Source organism: Acomys minous (assembly GCF_964271855.1).
Source record: "Acomys minous genome assembly, chromosome: 3".
Classification (NCBI taxonomy): domain Eukaryota; kingdom Metazoa; phylum Chordata; class Mammalia; order Rodentia; family Muridae; genus Acomys; species Acomys minous.
Genome location: NC_140485.1, coordinates 103338983 through 103355141, shown reverse-complemented (window position 1 = coordinate 103355141; position 16159 = coordinate 103338983). Strand labels below are relative to the sequence as shown.

The following is a 16159-nucleotide window of genomic DNA, read 5'->3' as shown; positions in this document are numbered from 1 at the left end:
AACCCCTTCCTGAAGCCTGTCAAATCCTCCTGCGCAACCCAGAGGTGCTGTCAAAGCGCCTGCTCTGAGAGCAAACAGTGTACCATATGCCTGGTGCCACATGAAGGACTCCTTGAGAGGCTTTCTTGAAGAAGAAGAAGAAGAAGAAGAAGAAGAAGAAGAAGAAGAAGAAGAAGAAGAAGAAGAAGAAGAAGAAGAAGAAGAAGAAGAGAGAAGAAGAAGAGATATATTTGCTTAAAGAAACGATAACAGTAAACAACTGACATAAACAGACTAGTGCCTTGTTCATAAGAAGGCGGTTTCCCTTCGGACTGACTGACAGCTCTGGGGCAAGGCAAGGGGGCAGAGCCATTCATGCCCTTGTCAGCTGAAGGCTCAGGTCAGCATGTGGCACAGGCTTAGTGACAGAGCGAGCCACGGGAACACAGGCTCTCCTTTTAATTCTGTGACCAGGATAACCACTGCGGAGGACTTGGCAGCTTTCCAGCCCTCTCCCTGGTCTTGTTTCATTTTAAAACCCAACACATCCAATGGGAAATGAGCTGGGATTATTTTAACCGGTTTACCACTGAGAAAATTGAAGTCCCCTACAAGTTGTCACTTGCCTGAAGGAAAAAAATATCTCCTTCTCAGGGGGACACTGTAGTCCAGGCCCCAAACTTCAAATGACCACATAAAAATCCTTTACTTTCCTCTTCTCTTTCCCACTCCCAAATTTAAACTAGGATCCCCCTTTGAGGTCCCTCAGTACCCCCACTTTACACTTGAATTCACTGGCTTGACTTAGGTAAATGCCATTTCTGGGTTAACCTTTCAAGGCAGATTCCAAATAACAGTGCCTTCCTTCCTTAGACCTACCAACAGACACACACACACACACACACACACACACACACACACACACACACACACCATCCCAACCATAAATGTGACATTTACACAAACCACCACTTCAGTATGTTTTCTTTTCTCACTCTCCCGCTTTCGTCTACAAACGCCCCACCCCCACCCTTCCCCCAGCCCCTGGCACCTTCCGTTATTCACAACTGGAACCTTTGCCTTGGAGTTCTCCAGCAGAGAAGCCACTGGGGAGAAGCTGACTTTCACTCCCAACACTGAATCTATCAAATGCCCCTTTTCCAGTGCATGCGCTCCCCACCACGCCCACCTGCCTCCTCTTCCTCTCCTCCCCCTTCATCCTCTTCCTTGCTGCTACATAGTTGCCTTCTCCAGCGTTAGAGAGTAACCCTCCTTTTAAAGGCAAAACTTCGCCACAGCTCTAGCCAGCCATTCCAGCCAAGTTTTCTGATAGTGGTACTCTTTTGATCCTGCACTGTCACAGCCCGCAGGGACTTCTGTGCTGCCAAACCATTGATCGCATCTCTGCCCGTTCTTCATGGACGTTCATCACAATGAATGCCCTACTGCCTCCCTCTGGAGAGGCCTCCTCCACTCCTCAGTCCACTTCTTACCTTTGCCTCCCCGCCCCCAGACTTGGCTGGGGCCCCCTCCTTTTAACTCTAAAGGTTGGTGTGCTCTCCAGATCATTCTTAGGAACCCTCTCTACTCCACACATCGCCTTCAGGCAGGCCTGGCCTGGATTCCCAAACCACCCGAAGTTCCAAGCACTCGTTTCTGCCTTGAATTTCAGCTTTCACTTGGCGCCCGGCCGCCAGGCATCTCGAACTCAACTTGGAAGAAGTAAACTCCAGTTTCCTCTCCACAAACATGTTCGCCCACCTGTCTTCCTCTGCTGTCAAGATGGCACTATCTCCACCGAATTGCTTAAGTGCCCAAAGCTGGGAATTTGTATACATCCCTTTCCCTCGGCGACCCTGTAAAGTCAGTCAGCCAAGCAAAGGCTCCACCACCTGAAGCAAATCATCTCAGGGGCATCCCTGCTTTCCCATCTCCATTGTCCCCGCCCATGTCCCCACCCGGGGAGGCCTGCCTCTTCTCCACAGCACAGCCCTTCCCCCTGTGGTCCATTCTTCAACGGCAGCCTACATGGCCCTTCCAAACTTGACTCCGTGCTCATTCTGTTTAAAGTCTCTCGTTTCTTTTTCATCCCACTTAAAAGTGGCATTACCCTGACCACTTCCCCCTTGGTGGAGAGATCCTGGTGCCACTCAGAGGAAGGGGAAGCAGCCTATCTGTATGAGACCTGGTAGGCTGTGATCATATGGTAGGGGAGAAGGTCCCCTTCTGTCACAGGTCTAGGGGAGGAGAATAGGGTGAAAGAGGGAGGGAGGGGGAAACGGGAAGATACAAGTGAGGGATAACAATCGGGATGTAATCTGAATAAATTATTTTTAAAATTAAAATTTTTTAAAAAGTAAAAGAGAAAATATTGGAAAAAAATGGCATTACCTCTTTCTGCAGGCTTCCTTCTCACAAGCTGCCAATGCTTGTACTCCAGTCTTCCTTCCGTTTAGTTCATTATGCTTGCTTACCTCATCAAAGCTACCTAGAATGCCCTTCCTTCTATGCTACCAGTGACTAGTATGTTTGATCATTATGATTAGAGTCGATGTCACCAGAGCAAGACCTCTGTGGATCACCCATGTTAAAGCTCCATTACCACGCTGTCATGCACCTTACTTCACTTCTATGCCTGGTATTAGCATTCCTGGGTATCACTGAGATGTGGTTGTTTATTTTCTACCCCCACTCACTAGTATTAACCTCCCTAAGGGTAGAGTTCTTTGCTGCCTCGTCCCCTGAAGAATGACCAATGTCTAGATCATGCCTCTTTATTGATTTAGGAAGGTGGGTGACCGACACCTTCTCTGTGCTTCTCAGAATTTGAGATAAAGTGGTATCTGTAGGCATGTGTTAATGTATAATTAAAATGTTGATTTCTGTTAAACTCCCCTCATATCTGGTTGCAATCCTTGTTCTGAGAACCTTCTGTCTCAACGTTGTATAAACACTGCTCCCCAATTGTACCCTGATAGGCCAATAAAGATGTACTCTGGGAGGAAGCCAAATTAGTTTAAAATAGAGTGATAACTGCTCAGTTCTTGTGCTGTGAAGCTTGTTAACATATAATAGAGTCTCAGTTATTTGTGCGATAGCTGGGTTAAGAGAGAAACTGAGGAACACACACGGTTTTGTACAAATAACTTTAGCAGGTATCAATGATCTAGGCATAGATGTGGGCCTCCAGGTAACCCTGACCCACATTCTATTATCTGGACCCAAGACCTGCTCTGTTCCACTCTAAGATCCCTGAAAGGTAGTACTCTCCATTAACAACCCACTCTACAGAAATGAGCTGCTGCTCTCCACCCCCTCTCACTTCCAGATAGTTTCCAGGGGATAAGGAGGCTTTCAGGCAGGAATTCCAACTGTTCTCCAAGCCATCTTGCCTAAGATCTCAATACTTGACGGATCAATCATCAGCGCACCTCACTATGTATATGTCTGCCTTTGTGACAAAATACTCGACAAGTGGCACAATGTATAAGGAAAGATGTGCTTTGGGTTATGGCTTCAGAAGCTTCACGGTACCATCACATGGCAGTACAGTGTGGTGGAGAGGAAGATGCTTACCTCAGAGCAGGAGGGAAACAAAGAGAAAGGTAGAAAGGAACTGGGTTGAAACGTGCTGTTTAAAGACATAGCTTTCTTCCATTTTGTCCTACCTGTTAACTCGTCTACCAACTTCCACTAGCCCCACATGCTATTGAACACATGCTCTAGCACATGACTTCTGAGAGGCATTTAAGAGCCAAATGATCAGACTCCACATAACCAGTGAATATGTGCAGATTCGTAGGGCCAGGACTTGATGACCCCAAGGTGAGGATGCCAGACCCCCCCCCCAACACACAGACTTGTAATCAGACACGCTTACTGAAACCAGACTCACCATTACTCCCCGTTAGAGAGCCAGCAGGAATCTGGTCTTATAAGACTCTCTGTTGCAAAATTAAAATTGTTTTCAACTCAGTGCAGGCAATATATTTGTAAAGCACAATAAATATTAATAAGAAAAATGAAATGGCAAAACAAAAACAAATGCAAAACACGGTTCCTGAAAATTTTAGAATGAACATAGAGGTACATTATCAAACTGCTGCAGGTGTTTCTAAATGCTTTCTCTTCATTTTTGTTCTTATCACAGTTTGGGGCCTGGCATTATTCTATAGACGATGCTCTGCATAGCTGGTGCATTCTGACTGCCCTGCTAGCTCACTCAGCATCCTAGATTCCTTCATCCCTAATGCTGTAGTAGCTTTTCAAATCAAGTTTGAGCAAATAAGTACTGAGCATCCACTAAGGTCCAGCCATGCTTGGTTCCTCCAGATCAGCTCCCTCACCCTGGTCCAGAGTCTGCCCTTCTTTCTCCATCCCAACTGCTTCTAAGCTGTGTAGACATTCATCTCCTTCTCCCTTTATAGCTGCTTCAGTCTCCTAACTGGTCCAGTCCCTTTCCAGACTTCTGACCTAATAATTGTAACCAGAATAACATGTTGAAACACATCTCTGAACATACTGTTTCTCTACTCCGTACCGTAATAATAATTAAGTGATGTCTTACTACTAACTTAGCATGTTAGGCTTTTCGTATGTGTATCTCACCCCGAAACTCTAGTCCCAATTCACTCCCACGCCCTTTACTCATCTCATCCTGTAATGTCTTTAAGCAGAAAACTTCATACCTTTCCTCAATCTTTGACCTCCACACACATCTTTATGGATGTCCTTACCCTACTTTCAATGCCAAGGGCAAATACCATCCCTAACCTCTCTTGCTTTCTGCCCAGTCTACCACCATCTCCCTCCTCTGTGATCTTACAAAGCTTTTTAAAAAGGTGACCACATCAACATGTTTCCCCACCCAGAAAAGGACAACAACAGACAGTTGAAAAGCACATAATATAATGTTCTGTGGTATAAAATATGTTTTTGTAGTATTAAACGTAAGAACCGGAGCCACTGTCTAAATGAATGCTGATTTTAACTCACACAGTCTCATTCAATTGCGTCATGCTATATGTATCAAAATATCCAGTCCTTCTACCCCACTGATCTGCGTGACTTTGTCATATCTGAAATCTCTCCTACCTGCAACATATGCTAAGCCCCAGCAGAGTTGCCTGGGCACTGTCAGCACATTAATATTTTCAGAAAACTCTACCTGTTGTTTGGGATTGGGTTTGGAGGGTGTTGTTTGTTTTGTTTGTTTGCTGTTGGTTTTGTTTGTTTGTTGTTGGTTTGTCTATTTATTAGTTCTAGATAAGGTCTAGCTGTGTAGCCAAGAACTACATAACATAGAACTCACCATACACCCGAGGCTAGCCTCAGATTCAGGATTCTCCTGCCTCCACCTCCTCAGTGATAGAATTGCAGGTATGTGCCACCACGCCCAGCTAGAAAACTCCATTCTCCTGAGCTATACAGCAATGGCCTTGGCAGGTTCACTCAACAGCAGGATGGAATCCAACCCGGTTCCTTGTCTCCTAATAAGGTGAAGTCACGTGAATATTAATGGCTGATTAGCCTTCTTGTTTTTTATTTTTAAGTCCTAAATGAAACAGAAAGAAGAAAGATTTGCAGCCTGAAGCTGTGTGCACCCTCAGTGATTGTGTGGGTGGTCCTCCCGAGCAGCTTTCCATAAGGGAAAACTGGCTAACTGGAGGAAACTTTTTATTAGATTGCCTTAAAAATCTAATGCTGAGGGCCTAGAGAAATTGTTCGGTAATTAAGAACACTTGCTGTTCTTGCAGAAGACCCTGCTTTGATTCCCACACAGCTGCGTGGCTCACAACACTCTGAAGCGCCAGTTCGCATACCAGCGCCCTCTTCCAGCCTCAGTGGGAACTTAAATGGTACACACATATACACACATAAAAATTTAAAAATAACTAAGTATATTTTAAATCTATTCTTGAGAAATGATGTACATTTGTTTCTACTTTGTTTATATTAATAATCGACAGTTCTCTAATGACCTAGAGCCCGCTCTAGTCTTTTAGGTATGTTGCACACCACTGTCTTCTGTCACAGTCCTATATACAGTGGGGCCAAATAAGTACACTGATAGGATAAGTGAATCGATGAGTGGGGGGTGGTGACTTAACACAGTACTCTGTGTTTTCCCAGAGGCAAGGATGACAACAAATTATAGCTTTGTCACTCTAATTCCAAATAGAATAAGCATGATTTGTGTGTGTGTGTGTGTGTGTGTGTATGTGTGTTTTGTTTGTTTATTTGTAATCTAGTAATGTTCTGCAAGAAGGATCAGAGTGGAAAAGGGGCTTGCTGCTGAGACTGACAACCTGCGTTAGATCTTGGAATCCACATGCTGGAAGGAGAGAGCTGACTCCCACAAGCTGCCCTCTTACCAACACATGTGCAACATAGCATGCCCCCTCCCTCACCCCATATGAACAAATAAGTAGTGGAAAATAAAAATTAATAATAGCATAAAACTGATCATTTATCTCGTTGTAGTAGGTCCACCTAATTCATCTGTTTTAACATGGTAGAAATTATGATGCCAGAACTTGCAGAATAATACGTGTGTAATCATTCACTGGTACATATTTTTGAGAGAAAGTTTAGGATTTAAATTTGACAGAAAGGACTATTTTAAATATTAAATAACAGTACATGAACAAATTACACCCATGTGTCCACTGAAAAGATGAGGCATTTCCATAAGAAAATATCTTTAAAGCATATTTATTTTTACTTGACTTCCCAATATTTTCTTAACATTCAATAGTCCAAATGTGTAAGTCCAAAATGTCTGGGGAAAAAAGTTTAATATGAATTGCGTGTTTGTCCTGGTTAGTTTTTTTTATTGTCAACTTAACAGTTGGAGTCATTTGGTTAGAGGGAACTTCAGCTTAGGAAGTGTCTAGACTAGACTCGCCCATGACACATCTGTGCTCCATTGTCGTGATTGTTAATTGAGGCAGGAGGGCCCAACCCAGTGTGGGAAATGCCAGCCCTAGGTAGAAGCTCCCAAGCTGTGTAAGACAGATAACCAAACTCCAGCCAGAAAATGGGCCAGGAAACTGAGCTCCTCCATGCTTTCTGTCTCAGATCCTCCTTAAGTCCCTGCTGCAACTTCTCTGGAGGATGGCTTGTGACCTGGAAGGTTAAACAGAATAAACCCTTTCCTCTCCTGAGCTTCTTTTGTTCAAAATGGTTTATGATGGCAACAGAAAGCAAGCTATCTCAACACTGAACAACACACACACACACACACACACACACACACACACACACACACACACACGATATACAGATATAGTAGAAATTTGGAATCATTCAGTGGGGAATTACATAAGGTGATTCAGATAATAGACATTACATTCTCAATAGCAATACGTATGCCAAGTCCCCGCCTCCCCCTCCCCCTCCCCCTCCCCCGCAGTGGGACTTTGAAGTCTTCCGCTCCAAAAATACTATTTATTCACATATGAGCCTTCCAGTACATAATAATTGCTTAGTACAAAGGACTATGTATTCATGTACGTTGATAAGAAACATATCAAAGATTTTTGGATTATGCCATGTGTCAAGTGGAGTTTAACTTCTTAGCCATACTCCTTTACACAAAGCAACCAAAAAATAATGTGTCTGAACAATGTACAGTAAATTCTCATTAGCCTATAATAAAATTTTAAAATGCTCAATTAAAACCTAAAAGTGCGACTTTCGCATTCTGCGTTTCACTCTCAGGGCAAATAAAGACCAAACAAGATAGCAGCCCTCGCATTAAGCGACTTTGGAGTTACCTGGGCAGCCAGCTCAGTTGCCTGCAGCATCCACACTTGCAGCGTTGGATTGTTGGGATGGGCACCTACTGAGATGGCCCTATAGAGCGAACAGATTTTAATGAAGTAACAGACCAAAGCAAATGTACGCGTATCTGATTTCACATTAATTACTCAGATAGAAATGCATCATATTTACCTGGGTACACCAAGTAGTCCTCCACTGAGCATTCATCCAAGCATGGTGCCCAAATACAAAAGTTCTAGATGATCGTTTTAAAAGTTAATTTGTCCTTTGACTTAAAAATAAGTGCAACCTTCAGACAGACCCTCTTTACTGATCCTACAAATGTTTGCTTCTAATCACCCAGTTTCTTTTGGGTTACTTTGTGTCTAACAGCCTCATTATGAGTTGATCTTCCCCTTTTATTTCTGACATCTGTTAGAAGAAGCAGCTTGAGGCAGCACCTCATTAACAACCCTTTAACTTCTAACTTGATAAGAAAGGATTGTCTGCATTATACCATGTCTTCATGGGCTGGGTCTAATCCAATGCCTTATTTCTAGGCAACCATTCCATCAGTTAATAATTGCTCTGTCTGCCTTGTAAGTGGCAGAGAAAGATTATGCATCCAGTTGACCCACCTCAAATCATAACTATCCAGGATTGGCCTGAATTTCACTCAGACTCTCGTAACAATTCCCTGCGTTCTTCTGCCTTATTGTTCTTTGGTTTACAATTTTCAAAAGCACCCAAAGCTTATGAATTAGTAAAATACTAAGTTGAAAATCGGTGCCAAATGAATAGATGGCCCCAGATGCCAACAGTTTCGCTTAATGATGAAATCCCTCCCCTGAGAGACTCAGGACTCACAGACAGCCTCGTTACCCCACACAACCCACCAACTGTTTTATTGAGAAGAGAATGAACCAAAAACTTAGCATTCCTGATGTCAAAGTAGGAAGTGTTCTATAAAAGCCTACAGGTACAAAGTGCTCATTTTAAGGAACATTCTATTAACTAATCATTTTGGAGGAAATTCTTTGGCACTTTAAATATACAGCTAGCGCCTACTCCTGTGTGGTTCAAAGAAATCTATTTGGTCAGCAGTTTCTGGGAAAGGGTTATCAACTGTTGTCCTTGAAGTGTTTTCTTTTCGTTGTATCTTGCCTGTCTGTTGCAGGATAATAAATACTATTGTTCTATAGAAACAAAAAATGAAGAACATAATCTTTCCTTATCTATCTACATCAATACATAATCTTTCATCTTTAAAATCAAATGATAGCCATTACTCAGGCATTTAAAGCACCTTCTATTTCTTGCGCCCCCATCTTCAAAATAATTTTGAGTAGAATATGATACATACTATTAACTGGTTAAAAAAAAAAAAAGAATGATCCAGCACCTCCTGTTTCAATAAAGTCTTGAATAGTGTGATATTCTAATTGCTACTCAGGAGACTAGACCATCAGCGAGATGCCCTAAGTCTCATATATAAAACACAGCAATCTAGCCTAATGGATGTTTAACATCAATAGATGGTGCTTCACTAAGGAAAGAAATTGATGGACAATTCTGCAAGATGGATGTCCTCAGACTGTTTGAATTCTTTTTTAATTCTAACTACCATCAGTTACATATCATTTAGAATTTTAACTCTCTTTAACCGTCCCTGAGTGGACAGAGTACAGACAGACAACTGATGTGTTTGCGCTCCCTTCTCTGGTTGGCACGTAGCTCCAACCAAGAATAGGCGGCAGTTTACTAGGCTTGCCCATCTTACAGTCTGGTACCCCGCCTCCCCAGCCAGTCTCTCAGCAATATTCTCAAGGAGGTGGTTAGAGCTGCTCCCTAGTCAAGAAACAAAGAGATTCCTCCAGTAGCTCACAGCAACAGAATGCTGCCAACTCAGTGTATTAATGCCAAATGTTGGACAGGTACTTTTTTTTTTTAATTGGCAAGAACTTGTGGGTTTGAGATGGATCTCCTTTAGGAATGGAGTTGCCGTGTGCCAGGCATACATGAAAAGGAACAGCTGACGTTGTGTGGCTAAGGCAATGCTGGTGAAGGGAGCAGACATATGAGGGAGAAAGAACAAGGGAAAGGAGGCAAAGTAAAGAAAATACAAGTGGATCTCGAAATTTTAGTAAACAAACAAAGATGCTTATGAATAGGCCTCCTGTGAGCTGACTTCATAGCCATTACATCCCATGATGGCCCAACAAGAAGAGCAACATCTAAGCACTGTCGCCTCTACCAGTCACAGTCTCTACCCAGAGGAGGGAGCCCAGTCACTCAGGAGCTGCTACTTGCTGAATCCATCCTGGCACAAAGCCAAGTCCATCAAGCAAACAAAAATTATTTCATCTCACTTTTTAAAGTGTTTTCTGATTGCCTTCAGTCTTCTGTGTTACTCTCATGAACTTGTCTTGGGCAACAAACCTGGGCTGAATAAATGATATCTAGAACTTTCCATTCCCCAGTGTGTTTTCTTCTTCCAGTCTCATCTAATTTTCAATTCGTGATATGACAGGAAGTTGAGACAGGTGAGTTTAGTGACAGGTGTCACTAAACATATTCTACAAATGAAGAGCCCCAAACCTGAGGAGATAAATGGGTCGGCTACAAGCCCTGTGGCTAGGTAGAGGCAAAAAAAATGATAACTGCCCAAGTCCCTTCAAACCTACCTCTGTGAGTTTATCATTCTGGATTTTAAGATTCCTTATATATGTGAAACGACCACTGTGGCCTGAATACTAATTTAACAAACGAACTATTGAATCAGTATTTTCTACTTATGATGAGAAAGATAATTATTTAATAATTAACAATGTATTCTGTTTAAAATATTGGTGATTTTAAACCCGCAAATATTCACAAAGAATATATGCTCCCTATTTCTTATGCTTTTCGTCTCTTTTAAATCATCTTCTAAGTGCGATATTTGGGGATGTGTTAGCCAAAGCTACAAAACGACAAGGTAAAACCGGACTTTCTATTGCCAGTTGATGACTCACTTAAGAGTGAAATTCTTGTTTGATATTTGACAGAAATGTCTATAAGTCAATTATTATAAACATTAGACTTTAACAAGCAATATTTGAATAGCGACCACTCTCTCCGAACAGAAATATGTTTCAAGTTTTTACTCTACACATATTCGTGCTCTCAGCAGAGCTTTATGGCCCAAACAGTTCCGTGTGAGTGCATCAGAGAATCTCTGCTACCGAAAACAGTACCACACAGAAACCTGTATGAATAATGCATTCGGAAGGGTTACCGTACATTGGAAAGCCAGCCACACAACTGGCTATGTGAATTTTACCTATTAGTTCGTCAATCACTTAAGTTAGTTAAGTAGCCGAAGTCCCTTTCACATCACAGTTGAGGGTACAATGGGAATGAGGGTACTATAGGATCCCACTTTCTTGTCAATAGGATCCTCCTCGTCCTAAAACATGTCTGTCCTTGATAACCCACTGTGCAGATTCTAGCACTGGAGGCCTGGGAGATCCTCCAGCTCAGCCTGGGAGCCAGAGTAGCCAGGCACCTGATTCTCCCACCCTTCCCGCAATATTTCGCACTTTGTTCCGGTCTGGTCCAGGCCTCTAGCCTTTTCCCTTGCTCCAAAGCCACCAAGAGTCTGCGCAGCAACCCGAGAGCGTCCAACAGAAGTGTTTTCCCCTTCTGTCTGGAGGTGAGGGTGGGGGATCCCCACCACGACCCTATGCCCCTGGGGAGGTGGGTCGGTGCCACCAGGGCGGAGCAAAAGACAGAGGGAGGTTGGCGACTTCCACGCCATCATCACAGCCCGGCACCTTCCCGCCTCCGCCCAGGCCATGTTCAGGGGTCCCCAGAGCGCAAAGCTGGGATAAGAGTGGATAGGGGGAGTGAAACAACGTGAGGATGCAAGGCCTGAGTGTGGACACACACAGGGAAGCTGCAGGTAGAACAACCCCGCCTCACCCCAACTCGCTCCCCGGACCTGCCTTCAGCCCCGCCACTTGGGGGATCCCAGCGCCAAGACAAAGCTGTCGCGGCCTCTCCATGAGCGCAGGGAGAGCTCGTCCGGACTCACTGATCTCCCCTGACCCGGACCCAGTTCCAAGGGACCTCAGGGACGTCCGATTGGGAGAGTAGGGACCACGGGCTGGGCGCCCGCCGCGCCTGTCCCTGGCATCCCCGCCAGGCGCCTTACTCACCTGTTCAGCACTTTGCGGATCCTCTGGCGCATGCCAGCCCGAGAGGAGGCGGACAGGCTCCCGGCGCCGCTGCCCTCAGCTGGCAGGTTCTCGATGGTGGTCACCACATGGTTCGGCGGGGCCGGCGGCGGTGGCTGCTGCAGCTGGGGCTGCGGAGGCTCGGGAGGGATCATCGCGGCGGAGGTAGCGGCGGGTGGTTATCAGAACGCTGCCCGGCACATAGTGCGCGGGCTCTGGGCCCGGGAACACGCAGAAGACCCTGCCGAGCGGCCCCGGCCCGGGAGGCGGTGCCGCCTGCTAAGCGACGAAGCGGGGAGGCTCCCGCGGCTCCGTGCGCCTCCTCCCAGAGCAGTGCTCTCGGCTTTCTACCCAATCCTGGCAGCAACACCCTCGCTCCGGGCCGCCACCGCCTCCAGCCCGGGCTCTTCCCCTAGCAGCGACCCAAGTCCTGGCACACCCCGCCAAGTGGTTGCAAAGGGGGTCGGAGCTGCTGGGTCCACTGCGAGGACCGTGCAGAGGGAGGAACGTGCCGCGTTTCGCTTTCTCTCCCAATGCCCAGGGCTTGTCCTGGCGATGGCAGTTGCGGTGGCACTGCTACTGCTTGGTGCCGGGTTCGCTCAGAAAGCTGCCGTCTGTGTCTCACGGAGTGAGAGACCAAGAGTGAACCTGGAGCGCCGGGCGGGGGCGCCGCGGCAGCGGAGGGGGGGGGGGAGCGTGGGAGGGGAGGGAAATACGCGTGCTCTGCTCTCGCCAGAGGGCGCTCAAGAGGTGCCTTGGTGTCCCCCAGCCCTCCTGGCGTCTAGGATGCTGTGACTGGTGGTGGGTGATTTCGTCTTTTTAAGGTAGCACAGGATAGCACCTCCCTCTGAAATCGGGGGAAGATTCCTCTCGCTTCTGTGAAAGCTCTGCGGGATCCAGCACCACCGGCCCGGGACAGCGGCACTACACAAAGACAGCTGTGGGCCCAGGTTATACGAATCCAAATTGAGCACCGAAATATCACAACTACGCTGATCAGAATAGACCTGGAGGAAATGAGAAGAGAAACAGTTTCTCACCAAAAGGAAAAAAAATGCATTCTGGGAATTGAGAAAAGCAAGCCAAATCACTCCAAAACATCTCCCTTTGGGCGACGGAGCGAACTCTAACAGCACTTCTGAAAATAACAGAGATCCGAGGCCGTTTCTTAAATTCTAGGACAAGGATACTCATGAGTCTCCCAGGGGCGCTGTAAGAGTTAATAAGAGTTAAATGAGGTAAACTACCCATCAGGAGGGCCTGGTGTTTCCTTCAAGGTCTTCCAGCTGTTAAAGGAAATCATAACCCACTTTCTACTGAATGGACTTTGTCCCAGGCATCCCTTCTGCCTATTGATCTCCATTGCAATCAGTAATTGACTCGGGAAATTTTCTTAAATGTCCCTTAATCTAGATAGCCCGGGCAACGATCTTGCAACGAAAATGATATGCATTTAAGAATCTTCTCCACCTCACTGCAGAATGGGGAATTGATCGCACTGAGTAAGTTTAACAGGTGTATTTGTTCACACACAAAAGCACGTTGATACTGCCGTTGAATCTCAATGCTGTGGAGACTAGCAATTAAAACTACTGTTTAGGATGTTCCGGGGCAAATAGCATTCAAAAGTAGAGTATTTTCAAAAGAGGGAAAAGAGGGCAGTGGGTGAGGCAAAATAATAATAATAATAATAATAATAATAATAATAATAATAATAATAATAATAATAATAATAAAAACAAGCCAGTCCCTTTTATAATATGGGAGGTTCCTTTTCATTAAACACACACACACACACACACACACACACACACACACACTGAATAAGTAAACATGTATAAAACCTATCCGGTCTATATTTAAGTATCTCTCAAACCCAGTTTTTACCTGATCTGTCCCTAAGGTCCCTTTCTACAAAATTCCACCCAAATTGGACCATTTGCCATTTATAATTAGAACATCACGCCATGCTTTCTCAGTGATTTTTTTTCATCCTGGAATAGCCACCCCAGATCTTCAGGACAGGTAGAAGAGTTACTTACAAACAAGACCAATGCGTGTAATCTTGTGAACATTAAAATCCCCAATAGATTGCAATGAATTTGCCCTTGGGGAGCTTCCAAAATAGTAGACGTGAATAAAATGCGCTTCAGCTGGACCTGGCAGCAAATTTCCATAGGAACATCTCTATTAAAACAGCATTATGGTCATTTCAGGTGTCTTCCTTGAATAACTGGTTGGTTCAGTGCCCTCCTCCTCCTTCACGTTTAGCTGAATTCCTTTTGAATGATTCTGGCATACAACAACTCAGTTCTGTGGCTGCACTTCCATGTCTGATATATATATATATATATATATATATATATATATATATATATATATATATATATATTTCTCGAGAGAGACTGCTAAATCCAAATGTTCTAAAGCTCCATTGAGATAGGAAAAGAGAAAACAGCGATGAGAAAATGTGATAAGAGGTGGTGCTGGATAATTGATGTCAACTCAACACAGGAGTTATCTGAGAGGAGAGATCCTCAATTAAGAAAATGCCCCCATAAGATCAGGCAAGCAAGCCTGTAGGGCGTTTTCTTAATTAGTGGTTGATGTGAGAGGGCTGAGCCCATCGAAGGTGGTGCCACCCTTTGGCTGGTGGTCCTGGCTTTTGTAAGACAGCAGGCTGAGCAATCTATGAGGAGCAAGCCAGGAACCAACACCCCTCCATGGCTTCTGCATCAGCTCCTGCCTCCAGGCTCCTGCCCTGTTTGAGTTCCTGCCCTAGCTTCCTGCAGTGATGGACTTTGATGTGGAAGTGTAAGCCAAACAAACCCTTTCCTCCCCAACTTCCTTTTGGACATTGTGTTTCATCAAAACGATAGTAATCCTAACTATTTCAAGGGGAGGGGGAACTAATTCTGCTGGTGAAAAAAAAGACTTTATTATCTCACATCATAGATGAGCAGCACCTCGCAGATTCCGTGTTCTACACTCACTCTTAAATAGCTAAGTAGCGTGTAAGAGGTGGGTAAACTGATATCGAGGGTGCAAATATCATAGCAGTAAACCTGACATGGAATTAAACAGAAAAGATATGGGAAGCCCGTCCCCCCTCTTCCCTGCTGCAAAAGTGCTGCTTGTCTCTTTGTCTCAAAATCTATTCTCCGTGACTTCTTATCAAATTAAAGTAGGGGTGCGAATACAGTCTGGCTCTTAGTGGTGGCATATGGGTCCCTAGTCACAACCACGGCCTTACAAGGCCATGCACAGTCAGTCAGTGGCCTGAGACGGCTGCAAAATGCCCATTCGACAGGTTTTCCTCCTATTACATCGCCTGAGTAGTGCTGAAGACACAACTAATTCTGATGAATTCCTTAAGGAAGCAAGTTGGCTATTCACGCAACTTATACCTTTGTGTATAGTGTTGCTCTTTTTTTTTTTTTTAACTCGGTTATCTCATGGAAAGATGTGCATCGTTTGGGCCTGAAATCGAGACCTCAGAGCCATCTGGCATTTTGACTAATTTGTTCAGCATAGAGTAAACGTGTGCATCGCAACGAGAATCACGTTAGGGTCATGGTCCAGAAGGTACCTGGGGCAAAATTGCCGCGGAGTCGCCTAGATTGCGCTTGGTGCTACAAATGCCAAGTGGCTCATACATCTTCCTTCTGTCATTTTCCTAATATCAGTCCCTCTCTCCTATGCCTTATTGAACCTAACACACAAACACAAATAAACACATAGGCGCACGTACAAGTACTGTCCCAGTAAATGTTTCATTGCCGTAAAGAGACACCGTGACCAAGGCAACTCATAAAAGAAAGCATTTAGATGGGGATTGCTTATAGTTTCAAAGATTTAGTTCGCGACCATTGTGGCAAGGGACCATGGCAGCACACAGGCAGACACAGTGTGGAAGAAACAGCCAAGAGTTCTGCACCCAGATCCAGAGGAAGCACAAAGAGAGAGAGAGATGCAGGGCATAGCTTGGACTTTCGAAGCCTCAAGCCCCCACCCCCCACCCCCCACCCCCCACCCCGAGTGGCACACATCCTTCAATAAAGCCACGCCTCCTAATCCTTCCTAGTACTGCCACTCTCTGATGACTAAACATTCAAATATACAAGCCTATGGGTATCTTTTTTTTTTTTTCTTCAAACCATTCCCTGGCCCCATAGGCATCCTGATTCAGAAAAGCATTC

At 44.9% G+C, this 16159-nt stretch overlaps 1 protein-coding gene and 1 long non-coding RNA gene across 8 annotated transcripts in view; both read right to left on the bottom strand.

Annotated features, from left to right (window-relative positions):
- Positions 1-16159, bottom strand: part of SLC35F1 (solute carrier family 35 member F1) — a 487869-nt gene that overhangs the window by 379989 nt on the left and 91721 nt on the right. The window contains exon 1 of one of the 7 annotated variants that reach the window (XM_084777328.1): positions 11943-12736. The exons of the other annotated variants lie outside the window; for them this stretch is intronic. Coding sequence (XP_084633454.1) covers positions 11943-12115 — 173 coding nt within the window. The 5' untranslated portion in view covers positions 12116-12736. Of the gene's footprint in view, positions 1-11942; positions 12737-16159 lie in introns of those variants that run through there. 7 annotated transcript variants of the gene reach the window in all.
- Positions 6199-9062, bottom strand: LOC311595019. Its single transcript, XR_014778287.1, has 3 exons — positions 7936-9062; positions 7758-7836; positions 6199-7107 (listed from the first exon to the last, which is right to left on the bottom strand). It is a non-coding gene; the product is annotated as an uncharacterized lncRNA (long non-coding RNA).